This window comes from Solanum stenotomum, chromosome 12 (assembly GCF_019186545.1).
Source record: "Solanum stenotomum isolate F172 chromosome 12, ASM1918654v1, whole genome shotgun sequence".
Lineage (NCBI taxonomy): Eukaryota > Viridiplantae > Streptophyta > Magnoliopsida > Solanales > Solanaceae > Solanum > Solanum stenotomum.
In genome coordinates, this window is record NC_064293.1 from 29923370 (window position 1) to 29944001 (window position 20632).

The 20632-nt window shown below is 36.8% G+C and overlaps 1 protein-coding gene and 1 pseudogene across 1 annotated transcript; one reads left to right on the top strand and one right to left on the bottom strand.

The window, feature by feature from the left end:
• Positions 1 to 13790: 13790 nt before the first annotated feature.
• On the bottom strand, positions 13791 to 16310 carry LOC125848500 (ankyrin repeat-containing protein ITN1-like). Its single transcript, XM_049528378.1, has 6 exons — positions 16138 to 16310; positions 15571 to 16050; positions 15254 to 15463; positions 14773 to 15176; positions 14559 to 14636; positions 13791 to 14414 (listed from the first exon to the last, which is right to left on the bottom strand). Exons 1-6 carry the CDS (start codon positions 16259 to 16261, stop codon positions 13800 to 13802), a joined length of 1911 nt encoding a protein of 636 aa, XP_049384335.1. The 5' UTR covers positions 16262 to 16310; the 3' UTR covers positions 13791 to 13799.
• A 1494-nt stretch (positions 16311 to 17804) lies between these two features.
• Positions 17805 to 19647, top strand: LOC125847304 (uncharacterized; annotated as a pseudogene).
• Positions 19648 to 20632: the final 985 nt, after the last annotated feature.

A 20632-nucleotide genomic window follows, 5' to 3' on the forward strand; every position in this document is an offset into this window, starting at 1 on the left:
ACAGCTAAACTTAAGAAAATTTACGAATGTGAATATGCATATAAAATTAAATATTATTATTAAATTAAAAATTTAAGTTCCTGGAATTGATTATGCTCTCAACATAGAGCTAATTTCTGAAAGGGAAACTTTAAAAAATGACTATAGTTTGGGCTTAATTAGAGCTCTACAGTTATAGTTTGCTTAATTACGAATTATAATTATATGTAAGGAAGAGGAGAGCGAGACTAGGAGAGGGAGGAGAGCGAGATCTTGGAGAGAGAAGAGAGGTTGAATACTTGTATTTGTTGTATCAGGTTGTGTCATGAATACAACTGTATCAAAAACTGTTGTATTTAGCTACATATTAAGAGGAGAGAGGCGAGCGAGATTGAGAGAAGAAGGAGAGAGGTAAGCGAGATTGATAAAGGGGGAGGAGAGACGAGCGAGGTTGAGAGAGAGGAGAGAGAATGAATACATGGTTTACATTGTATCACGAATACAATTGATACATAATACAAATAAAGTTGATACAAAATACAAATATATATAGTTGTTTGAATACAATTGATATTAAATACAAATCTCTCACGTGTATTTTGATTGAATACAATTGATACATGATATTGTATTTGTTGTATCAAGTTCTTTCACAAACACATAGATAACAATTGATCTATATTAACAAACACAATTTTTATCAACGAATAAATTTGGCAGAATGCAAATTGTCACAATACAATTGATACATAATACATATATAGTTGATACATAATACAAATATAGTTGATATGAAATACAAATACATTTGATACATAATACAAAATACAAAATACAATTGTCATATTATGTGGAATGTTTTTTGGGTTGCAATTGTTTAGGATGGAGAGAGAGGGCGGGGGAGGAAGGAGGAGAGAAAGTGAGTGAGAGAAAGAGAGGAAAAGGAGAAATGAGAGAGAAATTTGCTATAAAAATCTTACCTATAGCTATGAATTGTACTTATTTTAAACTATAGTGACATATTACATGTTTGTCGTGTTGTGTAATTTTTCCCAGAATTTAATTCAAAAAGTGCTTGTCATATACTTTTAATTATGAAAAAAAATACTAATTAATTAGAATGATTCTCGCCCAAATTAAATTGACTTTGTTACTCTCATATCACTACACTTAATATACTTAGCTTGGAAAAAGAATATATTTCTATGTTTATTTATATTCTTGTCTTAAGAGACAAAAAGGAAAAAAAGAATGATTGTTCTTTGCTTGAACAAAATGAAGGAACTTATTCCATCTCAATCAGGTAAGAATTTTGATTTTCCTTTTTTATACAGAAAATTCAATCATTGTCACATTTATTTGCTTTCAAAATTAAGTCGGTTTGTTTTCAATATATGAACGCACGTGCATATAAAATTAAACATCTAATTTCTAAACTATTTATAATCAATTTTCTAGGAGAAAATTTAATTAAAAAAGTGCTTATCATATACTCTTTTATTTATGAAAAAAGTACTAATTAACTAAAATGAAGATTCTTGCTCAAATTAAATTGACTTTGTTACACTCGTATTACTGCACTTATTATACTTAGCTTGCAAAAAGAATAAAGGTCACAAGAGTAGAATCATAACTATACAAATGTGCTGAAAATACAATTATGATATATAGCAAGAGAACAAACTTAGACGGTCATTAGAGGAACATTCACAAATTAAACTAGTACAAAAGACAAGGAAAATAGAAAAGACAACTTTATAATATTAAAGGTGTATATATGTATAGAGTAAGCAACTCTTTTCCTTACGATTATAATAATTATATACTTATCTTGTAAAGAAAGTAAAGGTCACAGAAGGAGAATCCTAATGTCACGCCCCGAGCCTACACCCTGGGCGGGACCGGCACCCGGAGACCATTTCTGGCCCCAAGCGAACCCTTGGCCTGGCTTTCTTAACTCAGCGGAAACCTCAACAGAATAACTCGATGCAATGCAATATTACAAAACAACTTAACTTATAAAATATGGCCATAAGGGCAACTCGAATCTCAAAATAGAATATTTACATATATATATAGATGAGAGACTCAAAACTAACTGACTGACTGTCTGTCTATGAAGCCTCTAAAATACTGAGATGGATGTTGGGACAGACCCCGCAACATCCTAATAAAACAAAAACTAACACAAAATAATTGAGTCCTCCGGAATGCAAGGAGGCTCACCACTGACTTTGGAGTGCTCAGCTGGATCAACGACGTGCAGGATGCTGATCCGGGGTACCTGAATCTGCATCATCAAACGATGCAGGCCAACTGGCATCAGTACATGGAATGTACGAGTATGCAAGCTGGAAAACTAAGCAACAAAGGCTAGAAGGAAATCTGGAAGAAACTGAATAGCTTACCTGGCTCAACTCAACTCAACCTGACTGACTTCTTTCAATATAAGGCAATTTAAAACAAGTGCGATATAAAGAAAGACTGTTTAAAACATGCTATAAACTCTGTGTGTATACAAAGATACAATAAGCCTGAAATGTATATAGAAATACAATGAACTGATGTATATAAAAATACAATAATCTCTGTGTATGAAAAATACAATAACTGCTGTGGGAGCTTCTCTAACCGACAACCATCACATAAGAGCTATAGTGATGATACAGCGATCGACCTCACGCTGCCAGAGCATCTTATACCCGGCCAAAGGTATAAGACCTGAACTGCCTAATGGATCCACTAGTCTAATCTGAAAAGGATTCATCTAAAAAGTATGATCCTTTTCTACCCATGGTGGCTAACATGGTTCTATGGGGGCTGTGGGTTCTTTGAACGCTCCCCCAATTCGGTGCTCGATACTACTCCCAAAAATGTACTGGCTCTTATGTTTTTAAAACATATTTCTTCCTGCTGATATGAGATAATTACTCAAAAACTAGCCCGAAGGCTCTTTTGGAAATCTCAGTTTCCAACCTTGTTTAAATGTAAAAACATTTCTTTAAAACTTCTTTGGGAATACATAGTTCCCTAATAACTTTGAGAAAAGAACTCAACTTTAAACTCTTTACTTTACTTGAACTCTTGGCTTGATGTGAAACTCTTAACTTAACATGAAACTCTTAACTTTTGACTTGACTTGAAACTCAATACTTAACTTGGAACTTGAGCCTTAGAATGAAGTTAAAACGTTCAATGAAGACTCTTGGAAAACCTTAAAGACTTGCTTTGACTTACTTACTTCTAAGCTTGACTTCACTTGACTTGGAAACTAACTTCACTTGAATTGGAAACTAACTTCACTTGACTTGGAAACTAACTTCACTTGACTTGTAGTTTTACTTGACTTTTGGAAGTACCTTGGAGTGTTGGAAACAACTAGGAAACATAGGTATAATACCTAGGAACATGTATGAAAAAAGAAATGGTGAATGAAAGGGAAGGATTGGTGTCCTTGGCACTAGGAGAGGTGCAACAGCCCAGCCCCTTTTTCCCCAAAAATCCGACTTTTTCCCCTTGTTTCTTTCCAATTCTAAACCCTCTCAACCTCAAGGTTTCAGCAGCAACACTTAGAACCATAAAGACCCTTATTATACAATAGATTCAACTCAAAAATCACAGCCAGAAATCTGTACTAAATCAGCAAGAACTTCAACACAACACCACTACAACTTCAACAACCAATAAATCTTCTCTTGGAATTAAAAACAAGTTGGTGTGTGGGGGTATGAACCAACCAACACTAAGGATCATCAATCTCTCAACATACAATAGATCACAACTCAAATACACAGCCCAATCCTGTCCCACAACCAACAATAACTTCAACAACACAACTAACAACATCAACAACAACTAACAACTTCAACAACTTCAACAACAAATCCAATCTCTTCTCAAATCATAAAAACGAGCTTGGTATGTGGGGGGGAAAGGATAAACCCACACTAAAGACTCACATACCTTGATAGGGATCACCCCCGACGAAAATCCACAATGATCTTGACCAATCTTGTTGATCTCCTCTTTCTTCTCTTCTTCTTCTCCTTCTTCTCTTCTTCTTCTCTTGAACCCTAACTCTTTCTCTTTCAAAATGGGACAGAATGATCCAAATATCAGCCTAATACAACAATATAAGCTCAAAAGAAATGATTTGTGAAAAGACCAAAATGCCCTTAAATTTCCGGAACGGAATCCCTGCCAACTGCCCAACTTTCAAAGATCATAACTCGCTCATACGAACTCGGAATTGAGCAAACTCAGTGGCGTTGGAAAGATCGTTCCACAAGCTTCGAAACCATAACTGGAACTACTCCTAACTCATCCTGAGCTAGGAGTTATGACTGCTCAAAGTTGGCCAAAAACTCACTGATTTCCACACTTAGCCAAATTTCCAGATTTTTGAACTTAGCCAAATTTTCCAGATTCTGGACTGCCAAATTTCCAGATTTTAAATTTTTCCAAAAAATGACTATTTCCAAATTTCAAGCTTTTTCATATTCATTTTTAAATTGTCGGATGTTACAATATCTCCCCCTTGGGAACATTCGTCCTCGAATGAGGTAACTCTTACAAAGCTAAGGGTGTAACATCAACTCAACACCCAACAAACAACCATGCAAACGCAACAACAATAACGACATGCTCATTATAATTTAAAGAGCACTAAGAAGGAAATTAATACCTTAATCTGCGGATTCAAAGAGATATGGATATCTCTTCTTCATGTCTTCTTCGGCTTCCCAAGTTGCTTCCTCAACAAATTGGTTCCTCCATAGGACCTTAACTGAGGCTACATCTTTCGTTCTCAACCTACGAACTTGACGATCCAAAATTTGAACAGGAATCTCCTCATAAGATAAGTTATCCTTGATCTTGATACTTTCAGTCGGTAGGATCAATGAAGGATCGCCTATGCACTTCTTCAACATGGAGATGTGAAATACCGGATGAACCGCTGCTAGTTCCTGTGGTAACTCCAACTCATAAGCAACATTGCCAATCCTCTTGGCTATGCGGTAAGGTCCAATATACCGGGGACTAAGTTTCCCCTTCTTACCAAACCTCATAACGCCTTTCATGGGTGAAACCTTCAAATATACCCAATCGTCTATTTCAAATTCTAACGCCCTTCTCCTAACATCGGTGTAGGATTTCTGACGACTCTGTGCCGTTTTCAATCTCGCTTGAATCACTTTCACCTTCTCCATAGCTTGGTGAACTAAATCTGGTCCTATCAACTGTGCTTCACCAACTTCGAACCATCCAATAGGAGATCTACATCTTCTCCCATAAAGAGCTTCATATGGAGCCATCTGGATGCTAGAGTGATAACTGTTGTTGTAGGCAAACTCAATGAGAGGTAGGTGATCATCCCAACTCCCTTTGAAATCGATTACACAAGCCCTCAACATATCCTCTAAGGTCTGAATAGTGCGCTCTGCTTGCCCATCCGTCTGAGGGTGAAAGGCAGTACTTAAGTTCACCTTTGAACCCAAGCCCTTCTGAAAAGATTTCCAGAACTGTGCAGTAAACTGTGCACCTCTATCTGAAATAATGGAGATTGGGACTCCATGAAGTCTCACTATCTCTTGAACATACAACTTGGCATAATCTTCTGCTGTATTGGTAGTCTTTACCGGTAGAAAATGAGCTGACTTTGTCATTCTGTCGACAATCACCCAAATAGAATCATGTTGTCTGCGAGACCTTGGCAACCCTGTGATGAAATCCATATTGATCATCTCCCACTTCCACTCTGGAAGTTCTATCCTCTGAGCCAAACCACCGGGCCTTTGGTGTTCAACTTTCACTTGTTGGCAATTTGGACACTTAGCAACAAACTCAGCAATGCCCTTCTTCATGCCATTCCACCAATAAACTTCACGCAAATCACGATACATCTTGGTGGAACCCGGATGAATAGAATATCTGGAGCTGTGAGCTTCATCCATAATCTTCTCTTGGAGTCCATCTACCATAGGTACGCACAATCTACCTTGAAATCTCAAAACACCATCTCCCCCTTGTTCAAAAGCTAATACTCTTTGCTTTTGAACATTTTCCTTCAACTCGAGCAAAATGGGATCTTGATCTTGCTTCTCTTTCACTTCTGACATTAATGATGACTCGGCCCTGCTCGTCACCGCTATTCCTCCTTCTGTGGAATCTGTAAATCTGACTCCCAGGCATGCCAGTCTGTGCACATCTTTTGCTAACTCTTTCCTTCCTTCTTCAATATGGGCGGTGCTACCCATAGACAACCTGCTCAAAGAATCAGCAACAACATTAGCCTTACCTGGGTGGTAAAGAATACTCAGGTCATAATCCTTGAGTAACTCTAACCACCTCCTCTGTCTGAGATTAAGCTCTTTCTGAGTAAGCACATATTGAAGGCTCTTGTGATCAGTGAATATGTCGACATGCACACCATACAAGTAATGACGCCATATCTTCAAAGCAAATACTACAGCAGCTAGCTCTAAGTCATGGGTTGGGTAGTTCTTCTCATGAACCTTTAACTGTCTGGAGGCATAAGCTATAACCTTGCCATTCTGCATTAAGACACAACCCAAACCAACTCTAGATGCATCACAATACACCACAAAACCTTGAGTACCTTCTGGTAGCGTCAAAACTGGAGCTGTAGTCAATCTCTTTTTCAATTCTTGAAAGCTTTTCTCACAAGCTTCAGACCATTGAAATTTCACTGTCTTCTGAGTCAACTTTGTCAAAGGAGATGCAATAGTCGAGAACCCTTCAACAAACCTTCTATAATAGCCAGCTAATCCCAAGAAACTCCTAATTTCAGTTGGAGATGTGGGTCTAGGCCAATTCTGCACTGCCTCAATTTTCCGAGTATCAACTTTAATTCCATCACCGGACACAATGTGGCCTAGGAATGCCACAGACTTAAGCCAAAACTCACACTTAGAGAACTTAGCATACAACTCCTTGTCTTTCAAAGTCTGAAGAACTTCTCTGAGATGACTAGCATGATCTTCTTCATTCCTTGAATAGACTAGTATATCATCAATAAAGACAATAACAAACATATCTAAATAAGGTTTGAAGACTCTATTCATCAAATCCATGAAAGCTGCAGGCGCATTAGTCAAACCAAAGGACATGACCAAAAACTCATAATGACCATACCTGGTTCTGAAAGCTGTCTTTGGGATATCACATTCCCTTACCCTTAACTGATGATAGCCTGATCGGAGGTCAATCTTTGAAAAACAAGTGGCACCCTGAAGCTGATCGAAAAGATCATCAATCCTCGGAAGAGGGTACTTGTTCTTGATGGTAACCTTGTTCAACTGGCGGTAATCTATACACATTCTAAGGGAACCATCTTTCTTCTTCACAAACAAAACCGGAGCACCCCAAGGTGAGACACTCGGTCGAATGAAACCCTTTTCTAGGAGATCTTTCAACTGCTCTTTCAACTCTTTCAACTCTGCTGGTGCCATTCTATATGGCGGAATAGAGATAGGACGAGTATCTGGAATGAGATCTATGCCGAAATCTATCTCTCTCTCAGGAGGAATTCCGGGTAGATCATCAGGAAACACTTCTGGAAACTCTCTTACTATAGGAACTGACTGGAAATGAGGTATCTCAACACTAGAATCATGAACTCGGACTAAGTGATAGATACAACCCTTCGAAACTAACTTTCTTGCCTTAAGGTACGAAATAAAACGACCCTTAGGCACTGCTGAACTGCTACTCCACTCTATGACTGGCTCATTCGGAAACTGAAACTTGACTGCTCGAGTTCTACAATCTATCGATGCATAACAAGCATGAAGCCAATCCATACCTAGAATGACATCAAAATCTACCATGTCTAACTCAACCAAATCAACCATGGTGCTCTTGTGATTGATAGAAACAGGACAATCACGATAAACTCTTTCCGCTAGAATAGACTCCCCAATAGGTGTAGAAACACAAAAGGGTTCACAAAGTCTTTCAGGAAGAACCTCAAACTGATTTGCAACATAAGGAGTTACAAAAGATAAACTCGCTCCTGGGTCTAGCAAAGCATACACATCAAAAGCAAAGACTTTGATCATACCAGTGACAACATTCGGAGAATTCTCTTGCTCATGGCGACTGGTGATAGCATAAAGGCGGTTTGCTCCTCCACCTGTACTAGAAGTAGCTCCTCTAGGTGCCGTCCTGTCTGGTGGAACAACTGAAGAAGACTGTGCTTTATTGCTTCCATTACCCTGCCTATTCTTTGGACACTCTCGCATGAAATGTCCATTCTGACCACACCTGAAACAACCAATGGAGCCATCTCGACAAATACCTGAGTGGTTCCTACCACATTTGGCGCAAACAGGAGGCTTACTACTCCCTTGCGCCACACTACCCGAAGATTGTGCTGGTCTAGCCCTGAAGTCCTTCGAATTCTGAACATTAAATTCACCTCTGTATCTGGGTGCAGGTGCTCTAGCAAATGATGGAGCAGGTCCCTTTTGCCTTTGCTGAAAGGAGGGACGGTTTGAATTACCTCTCTGCTGCCCGGACTCGTTCCCGATCTTAGCTCTCTTATTTCTGAACTCTTCTCTGTCCCTCAGCTTCTCTTCCTCAACCTGCTGCACATAAACCATCAACCTTGATATGTCCATGTCCCCGATAAGCATTGCAGCCCTACCTTCCTTGCTCGACAACCGAGACAACCCAGCAACAAACAAGCTCATTCTATTCCTCATGTCCGCAACCATCTCCGGAGCATAGCGGGATAATTGTGTGAACTTCAAACTGTACTCATGAACACTCAAGGACTCCTGCTTAAGTGTGAGGAACTCACGTACCTTGGCCTCTCTCAATTCTCGAGGAAAGAAATGCCCCAAGAAAGCTTCCTCAAAATCGGCCCAACTTGTAGGTGGTGCATTCTCAGCTCTGCCCCCTTTCCACTGGTCGAACCAAGTTCTAGCAACATCCTTCAATTGATAAGCAGCTAGTTCAACCCGCTCAATATCTGCCACATGCATCACATCAAAAATCTTCTTCAACTCCTCAATGAAATCCTCTGGATCCTCAGTAGTGCTCGAACCCATGAAACTCGGAGGATTCATCCCCAAGAACTCACGAATCCTTGAAGTGTCAGCTCCTTCATGTCGAGCTCCTCTTTGCTGACCAATCTGATTTGCTACAGCTTGACTCAACATTCTAATTGCCTCTCTGAACTCGGCATTAGAAACTTCCCCTTGATCTTGCACTCCCGGTGCATAGGGTAACTCTTGCTCATCAACATAACGTCTAGGAAGACGCCCTCTACCAACTCTTCGTGGAGGCATGACTATCTGAAACACGCGCAAGCACGGATTAGAAAGAAACTTTTTAGAGATCAACTCTAACGCATGAAATGAGTGTGAAAGAAATGAGAAATCTTCCTAAATGTTGCAGCCTCCCAATTATAGATGTGGCGCGCTTCACACCGATAACTAGGACTCTACAGACACGGCTTCATAGACTCCCTAGGACTCCTGAACTCTGTGCTCTGATACCAAGTTTGTCACGCCCCGAGCCTACACCCTGGGCGGGACCGGCACCCGGAGACCATTTCTGGCCCCAAGCGAACCCTTGGCCTGGCTTTCTTAACTCAGCGGAAACCTCAACAGAATAACTCAATGCAATGCAATATTACAAAACAACTTAACTTATAAAATATGGCCATAAAGGCAACTCGAATCTCAAAATAGAATATTTACATATATATATAGATGAGAGACTCAAAACTAACTGACTGACTGTCTGTCTATGAAGCCTCTAAAATACTGAGATGGATGTTGGGACAGACCCCGCAACATCCTAATAAAACAAAAACTAAGAACACAAAATAATTGAGTCCTCCGGAATGCAAGGAGGCTCACCACTGACTCTGGAGTGCTCAGCTGGATCAACGACGTGCAGGATGCTGATCCGGGGTACCTGAATCTGCATCATCAAACGATGCAGGCCAACTGGCATCAGTACATGGAATGTACGAGTATGCAAGCTGGAAAACTAAGCAACAAAGGCTAGAAGGAAATCTGGAAGAAACTGAATAGCTTACCTGGCTCAACTCAACTCAACCTGACTGACTTCTTTCAATATAAGGCAATTTAAAACAAGTGCGATATAAAGAAAGACTGTTTAAAACATGCTATAAACTCTGTGTGTATACAAAGATACAATAAGCCTGAAATGTATATAGAAATACAATGAACTGATGTATATAAAAATACAATAATCTCTGTGTATGAAAAATACAATAACTGCTGTGGGAGCTTCTCTAACCGACAACCATCACATAAGAGCTATAGTGATGATACAGCGATCGACCTCACGCTGCCAGAGCATCTTATACCCGGCCAAAGGTATAAGACCTGAACTGCCTAATGGATCCACTAGTCTAATCTGAAAAGGATTCATCTAAAAAGTATGATCCTTTTCTACCCATGGTGGCTAACATGGTTCTATGGGGGCTGTGGGTTCTTTGAACGCTCCCCCAATTCGGTGCTCGATACTACTCCCAAAAATGTACTGGCTCTTATGTTTTTAAAACATATTTCTTCCTGCTGATATGAGATAATTACTCAAAAACTAGCCCGAAGGCTCTTTTGGAAATCTCAGTTTCCAACCTTGTTTAAATGTAAAAACATTTCTTTAAAACTTCTTTGGGAATACATAGTTCCCTAATAACTTTGAGAAAAGAACTCAACTTTAAACTCTTTACTTTACTTGAACTCTTGGCTTGATGTGAAACTCTTAACTTAACATGAAACTCTTAACTTTTGACTTGACTTGAAACTCAATACTTAACTTGGAACTTGAGCCTTAGAATGAAGTTAAAACGTTCAATGAAGACTCTTGGAAAACCTTAAAGACTTGCTTTGACTTACTTACTTCTAAGCTTGACTTCACTTGACTTGGAAACTAACTTCACTTGAATTGGAAACTAACTTCACTTGACTTGGAAACTAACTTCACTTGACTTGTAGTTTTACTTGACTTTTGGAAGTACCTTGGAGTGTTGGAAACAACTAGGAAACATAGGTATAATACCTAGGAACATGTATGAAAAAAGAAATGGTGAATGAAAGGGAAGGATTGGTGTCCTTGGCACTAGGAGAGGTGCAACAGCCCAGCCCCTTTTTCCCCAAAAATCCGACTTTTTCCCCTTGTTTCTTTCCAATTCTAAACCCTCTCAACCTCAAGGTTTCAGCAGCAACACTTAGAACCATAAAGACCCTTATTATACAATAGATTCAACTCAAAAATCACAGCCAGAAATCTGTACTAAATCAGCAAGAACTTCAACACAACACCACTACAACTTCAACAACCAATAAATCTTCTCTTGGAATTAAAAACAAGTTGGTGTGTGGGGGTATGAACCAACCAACACTAAGGATCATCAATCTCTCAACATACAATAGATCACAACTCAAATACACAGCCCAATCCTGTCCCACAACCAACAATAACTTCAACAACACAACTAACAACATCAACAACAACTAACAACTTCAACAACTTCAACAACAAATCCAATCTCTTCTCAAATCATAAAAACGAGCTTGGTATGTGGGGGGGAAAGGATAAACCCACACTAAAGACTCACATACCTTGATAGGGATCACCCCCGACGAAAATCCACAATGATCTTGACCAATCTTGTTGATCTCCTCTTTCTTCTCTTCTTCTTCTCCTTCTTCTCTTCTTCTTCTCTTGAACCCTAACTCTTTCTCTTTCAAAATGGGACAGAATGATCCAAATATCAGCCTAATACAACAATATAAGCTCAAAAGAAATGATTTGTGAAAAGACCAAAATGCCCTTAAATTTCCGGAACGGAATCCCTGCCAACTGCCCAACTTTCAAAGATCATAACTCGCTCATACGAACTCGGAATTGAGCAAACTCAGTGGCGTTGGAAAGATCGTTCCACAAGCTTCGAAACCATAACTGGAACTACTCCTAACTCATCCTGAGCTAGGAGTTATGACTGCTCAAAGTTGGCCAAAAACTCACTGATTTCCACACTTAGCCAAATTTCCAGATTTTTGAACTTAGCCAAATTTTCAGATTCTGGACTGCCAAATTTCCAGATTTTTGAATTTAGCCAAATTTCCATATTCTGAACTGCCAAATTTCCAGATTTTAAATTTTTAAAAAAAATGACTATTTCCAAATTCAAGCTTCTTCATATTCATTTTAAATTGTCGGATGTTACACCTAATTGTACTAATATGCTGAAAATGTAGTGTATATATTTACACTGTACCAAGTCCACATTACAATTGATATATCAGTTAAATGTTCACAAAGGAAGTACCTCCAGATGTATGTGCTATAGAACTCCTACTTCTGACTCCATTCAACACACTTTTGGTGAAGGAGAAGTTGCTGCACATTTTTGGAAAGTTATAGGGGTTCTATTTTACAATTATGATACATAGCAAGAAAACGAAGTTAGGCTATTCTGTTCCTCTTTTGATTCTTCTCTCTAAATTTTTCAGTGATTTGAGGACTATATATAATAGCGTAATTTTCGAATGTAGCTAGGAGGCCACATTCATATACCATGAATTTATGAAATTTTCGAGATACCTATATTACCATAGTTTCAGTTTGTTGCACCCAATCAATACATACTCCCTCCATTCCATATTAAGTTAATTTTTGAGGTGTTTCACACTATTTAAGAAAAGTAGATTAAGACATAAATTGAACCTCTTTTTCCATTTTTACCCTTATTAATTATTGTCAAATTTATGATTAAAATAACTAAATATTAATTAATCACTAATTCCAATACTAACTAATGAAGGGTAAAATTGGAAAAACACTCTAAAAGTAGTCTTGAAAATTGAACAATTAAGTTAATTTGAAAAATGAAAAATGCCTCAAAAATTACTTAATATGGAATGGAGGGAGCATTAATTAGTGCTCAGTGTAGCAAAGTTAAGAATACTTGATACTCCCTCCGTCCACAATTAATTGTCATGGTTTCCTTTTTTAGAGTCAAACAATAAGAACTTTGACCAATATTTTACGATGTATATTTTCATCATATTGATATGCAAAAAATTGCAACTTATAGTACTTTTCGTATAGTTTTTGAATATCTAATTTTTTTTAAAAAAAATATCGAATTAACGTAATCTAATTTAACTTTTAAAATTAGTCAAATTGACTTTCAAAAAGCGCAACATGACAAATAAAAGTGGCCAGAGGGAGTATATATATCAGCTAAACTTCAGTACTAGGAAGAAGATAAGCGGACTCTCAAATCGATTCATGACTTTGGAATATTCTTACTATGTAAGCTGATTTTAATAATTAAGTGTTTCGGCTATTATGCCATGAATTCTGTTGTTGTGTTTGACGATAAAGAGTATTCAATTGACCAACATTTTGTCCATGTAGCTACGCCACTGGGCTCAACAGCTAGCAATGGATCAAAATTAGTTGATCTTTTTGTTTGTGTTTGATCACATCATAATTCTTCGATCTAATGCAGTAGATATATATTTCTCAGTTGTAAGACTTGAGGTTGATATACAAAGTTATCTAAAATGTGAAGTTGTGAACTTAGATTATCAAGAAACACGACTTTTCTTATATTTGCGCAACATATACAACCCTCTCTCATCAAACTTTTCTACATCACTCAAAACTTAAAAGATTTTTACACTAGAAGTTGCGTTGTTCAATAACAGTAATCTTTACTCCACAATACAGAATGCACTGTTCAATTGCAAGTTTTTGTGTTTTATGATTTAGTGTCGAGGCAACTATATATGAAGGCTCTGTTGTTAAAAGAGTTTGTGCTTTCCTGGCCTAAGAAAGAACCTGGACGAATATGTCGATTTTGCCACATCAAACCATAGTTTATACTGTAAACACCCAAATAAAGCTACAGGAATACCAGCACAGGCAGCAATGAGCTTTGGCTCCCAACCCGTATGATTACTGTAGACCAAAAAGAAGGTTGCTGTAAACGCCAAGAGCATGCTAACTATTGAGACAAACAACGCCGTAAGTCCGAAGAATAACTTGGCAGGCAATGACACAAGAAAATCATCTTCAGCATAGCGAGACGTCAGAATGGACAAGAACATAATTATGGAAATGATTGAGCTGAATAGAGCCACTGCATCTGATATGACAAAGACCACAAATCCATTGAATTTTAGCAATACTGGAATACCATTATTGCCGTTATTACCACCTGGCACAGTAAAGCCTGCAGCAAAAACCATCGTGGCAATCAAAGTTGCTACAATCATACAAGAATTTGCAGTGTCTTTCATCCACCTTTCCCCTTCTTTTAGTAATAACTTATGCTCTTCGGTGAATAATTCCCTTGGCGTTTTTCCAGCTTTGTTTCTCATCTGGTGGTGTGAAGGTGGTAAAAGTTTCTCCACTTCCTAGTCAATTAGTAATTATCATTCCGCAGCAACAAAATTTTTTGAGAGCCATAACTCTTCCCATTAATGAAAACGCTAAAAATGAATGCCTTTAAGTATACATATAACAAGAAGTGGAAAATATAGTTTTATGTTATCTCTCACCTTGAACCACATTATCTCTCTTTGCATTTGAAGCGCTGCTCCAGAAACCTTGAGAAACGATGGCGGCATAATCTTGTCCTGTTGGCCAGCTCATTATTTAAACAATGATAATTAACCCAAACACTATTACTATTATACAATATTTCCTGTATCTATGTTGAATTGGAAATGGTAGATGAAAGAAACATGTATAGTTTAAAAAGAGAGGAAATACCTTATCAAAATAATTTGTGACCCCTAACCTCCCAGCCAAATGTATAATGTTATTTCCATCGATATCATATCTTGGAAGAAGAAAGTTTTTCATTCCTCCTATTTGATGTATAAGACTGAGGATTTTTTCCTCCCGAAGTAAAACCGCAAGATGGAAAATGGTCCGGCCTTTTTGGTCAAGGTAGTCTATAAGATCAGGATAACTGTGAATAACCAGAACTAAAAACTCTACATTTCCTGCTATTGCAGCCCAACGGATCAAGCCTTCATTTATCAGTACGTCCGATAGCTTATCCTTTGCACTTCTTTTACACTCCGCCAATAGCTCCTCAAGTAGTAGACCTGCTTGTTTCTCCGGTACATATCTTTCTGGGAGTACCCCCGAAGTTTGAAGCAATTTTAGCACTACAAACGAATGATATTAATTAAGCTTGTCTTGGTACAAAATAATGAGACATTGATGAAGGTCAAGTAGATCTTACATGTAATGAATTGACTCCTGGCCATGAAAATCAAGCTAATAAACTTTCTCCAAACCGGAGAATAACCTCCTTCAATGAATCTCTTCAAATTTTCTTCGCGGTTACTGATCACTAAGGACTTTCCAGATAGAATGTGTAAGACACTAACACTTTCTTGTAACGTTTTACTGGCTAATTTTCTGTCCTTCTTAAGTATATATAATGCTACATCTGCAAGAAGAAAACCGAATTAATTAACTTAGCGATACAAGTACACATCTGTAGGGTATTGAAAAGTAGCAATAAACAACATACATCACTAGTCCATTATAGCTTACCATACATCTCATTCTGGGTAGTGAGCCTAAGAAGGTCTAAGCGTTCTTGTTGTTGTATCACATCAAATTTTGTGACCTCAAAAAGGTATGATACCATAGCTTTATACCCATTCATAGCTGCCGTAGTGATTGGTAATCTTTCCTGGTAACCACGGATGTTCGGTAGATTCTCATTTTTTCCCCTCATTGCTTTAACAATTTCAATGAACCCTGACCCTGCTGCAAGAGAAAAAGCTGTATTCCCGTATTTATTTTTCACTTCCAACTCACTTACTTCAATCAGTTTCATTAGCTCTCGCACAAATCGGGTGCTTTTTGTTGTTGCTGCAATGTGAAGTATTGTTCCAAGTTGGTCCGATATCGTTTGACGAACAAAGCTTGGATCCTTGTTTAAAATTTGTTCAGCAAGCTTCCAATTATCTTCCACAGCAGCCCGCCAAAGAATTTCACACACATTTTCATAATTCACTTTCATTCCATCTACAAATTAATTAAACTTAATGACGTTGTTGTAAAAATTCAAGACATTTACGTTATCTAGAAAGAGATATATAGTTGTGAACTTACTAAGAATTAGTACAGAGTCGGGAAGTTGATTTTCAATATCCCTTCTGTCTCGAGACCCAAATTGTTCATTATTTTCACAATCCTGAGCAACTGGTTCAATATCATGGGAAAACTTGCTCTCCATTATTATATCTGCACTCTTGTTTTCGAAATGCACTGCTAACAGAAACTAAATAAGGATAGAGAAAACTCTTGGTCTCCGATGATTGTTTCTATGTTTATTTATATTCGTGTCTAGAGTGACAAAAAGAGAAAAAGAATGAAGAACTTATCCATTGCTTGTTCACCAAGTAAAGCACCAACGATAACAAAAGTAACATACACAGAGTTTGTAAAGTCCTTCAAGAAGCCCACCTCTGCTTTTTCTAGCAACAGGGGGTTTCTACTTTCTAGCTCTGCTCCTCGAACAATGTTGTTGTGCTACTCAAGCTCGTACGTTTCACATCAATGTATTTCTTCCACAACACAACTCCATGCTTCATGAATGAACAAGACTAAAGGTTCATTCACCAGCCAAAAGATTAAAGTCATGACTTTAATTAGTTATTTAGACAAATGTAAAGGATTTATAGATTCCCTAAAGGGAATTCAAACTCCTTTTTATGTAAAATAATAATATTGTGCATCTTCTTTCTGCATTTAAATGAAATTTCATATAAAGTTTTAACCCAAAGAAATAAAGAGATTCTTTTTGTGACAAATAGAATATCTATCTATACTACCTTAAAACAGAAGGTAATATATCATTGGTTAAGAACTAGAGTTAGGTGAATCCATAGTTGATAGTTGAGTTATTAAAAGTAGAAAGCTTCAAACCTTAAAATTGGAGTACGATCTTACCCTTTAATATAAAAATTATTCATTCACTATTTGTATATATATAAAAAAATTGTTTATACATTATTATAAATAATAAACACAAAATTGAACACATTCATTTTCTGTACAAATTATGGACATTTACCCTTACTTATTATTATTATTATTATTATAATAATAATAATCTAACGTGCAAAACACGTGTTAAGAGATATTTTTTATATTTATGATATTATGTGATAATATGAAATACACATGCAAAGCACGTATCTAAAATTAGTCTCCCTAATTAGAATGATTCTCGCCCAAATTAAACTGACTTTGTTACTCTCATATTACTACACTTAATATACTTAGCTTGGAAAAAGAATAGTTTACTCTGTTTATTTATATTCTTGTCTTAAGAGACAAAAAGGAAAAAAAGAATGATTGTTCTTTGTTTGAACAATATGAAGGAACTTATTCCACCTCAATCACGTAAGAATTTTGGTTTTCCTTTTTCTACAAAAAAAAAAAAACTCAATCATTGTGACATTTCAACTTTGAAGGATCTAAGTATATATTCTTTATTAAGCCCTCATTTGCTTTCAAAATTAAGTCTGTTTGTTTTTAATATATGAATGCATGTGCATATAAGTTAAGCATTAGTATTAAATCAAAAATTCTAGTTCCTGAAATTAAATGTTCTCGCCACATACAAGTAATTTTTGAACTATTTATAATCAATTTTCTAGGAGAAAATTTAATTCAAAAAGTGTTTATCATATACTCTTTTATTTATGAAAAAAGTACTAATTAACAAAAATGATTCTCGCTCAAATTAAATTGACTTTGTTACACTCATATCAATGCACTTATTATACTTAGCTTGCAAAAAGAATAAAGGTCAGGACGAAGAATTACCAATTACTGCGGCAGCTTCCATTGGGCATAAAGATATGGTATCATACCTTTTTGAGGTCACAAATTTTGATTTGTTACAGCAACAAGAACGCTTAAACCTTCTACAGATCACTATCCAGAATGAAATGTATGGTAAGCTAGCTATAAAAATTATAAACACAAAGAAGTATCCTTTTTTATTGCTATTTTTTTCTGGCAGATGTAGCATTAAATATATTCAACAAGGACAGAAAATTAGTCAGTAAAATGTTAGAAGCTGAAAATATTTGTGTCTTACACGCGTTATCTCAAAAGTCTTTAGCGATCGGAGGGAATTACTTGAAGAGATTCGCGGTGTGGAGAAAGTTTATTAGCCTGATTTCCATGGGCAGGAGGCAATCCATTTCACGCAAGTAATTAGACATCTCTTTAATTGGAAACAACTATGTTATTTTGTATGAAAACAAACAAGCTTAATATATATATCATCCAATTTGTAGTGCTAAAATTGCTTCCGGATAAGCTATTACAGCTAGTGTTTGAGGAAAACTTGGTCCATTCTGCTGCAAAAGCAGGAAATCTAGAGTTATTGCTTGTGGTTACTCGTGATTATCCTGGGCTCATATTGAAGGTTGGCGATAAAATGCATAACATTCTCCATGTTGCAGTTTTATATCGAGAGGAAAAAGTCTTCATCAGTCTTATACACTAAATAGGAGCAATTAAAAACATTGCTATTAGACGTGTTGACAATGATGGAAATAACATTCTACATTTGGCTGGGAAGTTAGGGGAGCCAATATTCAGTAAACAGAAAAGTAGTGGACAGATGGAAGCCCTGAAAAACAAACTTGTTCAGTCTGTGCCTCCTAATGCTGATAATAATAATGCTGTATTCGTTGAATCACTACAACAGCTGTTTCAAGAGATAGAAATCATTAGACAAATAACAAAGACACAGTCTGTTAAGGTATTTAATTTCTTCTCTTTTAAAACATACATGTTGCTTAGCTTCCTTCCAATTTAACACGATACAGAAAATATATATAGGAGGTAGAGAAGATTATGCTGCCATCATTTCTTAAGGTTTCTGGAGCAGCACTACAAATGCAAAGAGAGATACTGTGGTTCAAGTGAGAGATGTAAATTTCACAGTTTTTGTTGTTTTGAAATTCTTTGCTGATGCGAAATGATAATTACTATAGGAAGTGGAGAAACTTGTACCGCTTTCATTCCACAAGGATGGGAAAACCCCTAGGGAACTTTTCACAGAAGAGCACAAGGCATTACTAAAAGATGGAGAAAAGTGGATGAAACACACTGCAAATTTTTGCATGATTGCAGCAACTTTGATTGCCACGATGGTGTTTGCTACTTGATTCACTGTGCCAGGTTGTAATAAGGATGATAATGGTATTCCAATATGGCTAGAATTGAATGGATTTACAATCTTTGTTATGTCAGATGCAGTGGCACTATTCACCTCAAATCATTTCCGTCATTATGTTCTTGTCCATTCTGACATCTCGCTATGCTGAAGATGACTTTCTTGTGTCATTGCCTGCTAAGTTATTCTTCGGACTTACAGTGTTGTTTGTTTCCATAGTTAGCATGCTCGTGGCGTTTACAGCAACCTTCGTTTTGATCTACAGAAATCATACGGGTTGGCAGCCAAAGCTCATTGTTGCTTGTGCTGGTGTTCCTGTGGCTTTATTTGGGTGTTTACAGTATAAATTATGGTTTGATGTAGCAAAATCAACATATTGGTCCAAGTTTCTTTTTAGATCGGCTAAGCACAAATTCGATTAACAATAGAACCTTCTTTCATATAGTAGTATATACGTGTGTTTACATCAGTTTAGAAAATTATCTGTCTGTACCACTTTTTATTCACCAGACACATGTATCTAGAATATATTTCAAATATACTCTCTATTCAAGAGTGGTTTACATGTATTGAAAATACATTGATTGTCTCATTTGCCTCTCTCCTATCTCGCTCATGTCATGTCCCGATTCTACATCCTGGATGTGGCCGGCACTCGAGAACCATTGCTGGTCCCCAAGCGAACCCTTGATCTGGCTTATTACTTAGCGGAAGACTTACTCAAGTGAAATAGGAACCTCAAAGTACATAATCGATCTCAACATATCTCAGTTATGAATTTCTCAATAGTTAACTGGAAATACTCGGTAAAACATAAATATTGTCTCAACGTAAACAATATCAACAAGTTCAAAATGGGCAATGGGCCTTAAAATTTAAAACAATTACAAGTTCATACCAAACCCAAAGTAATTCCTCAAATATCCATTCTCTCATAAATAATTACAGCCTATAACCCTCATTTATTAAGGCCGATAATTTTCACTTAATTAATACTAAATCAGTATCATATAATGTATTGATATCATTAAGGCTGATAATTTTCGCTAGACTGATACTAAATCAGTATCATATATTGTATTGGTATCATTAAGACTGATAATTTCGTTCAACTAATACTACTGTATTTGATATCATTAAGGTTTCTTGTTCAAAAATTATTCATTAGTCAATGATTTTATAAGAGTATATGCATATTATTGTGATATCATTAACATTTCTTGTTCAGAAATTACTTATTCATCAATGATAGTTATTGTTTGGACTCACAACATTATTTGTCTCGATAGTTAGCATGCTCTTGGCTTTTGCAGCAACTTTCTTCTTTTTGGTCTCTAGTAATTGTTAGGATATACTATTAACCATGCGTTTTGATATAGTATTATTATTGAACAATTGTTTATTCAT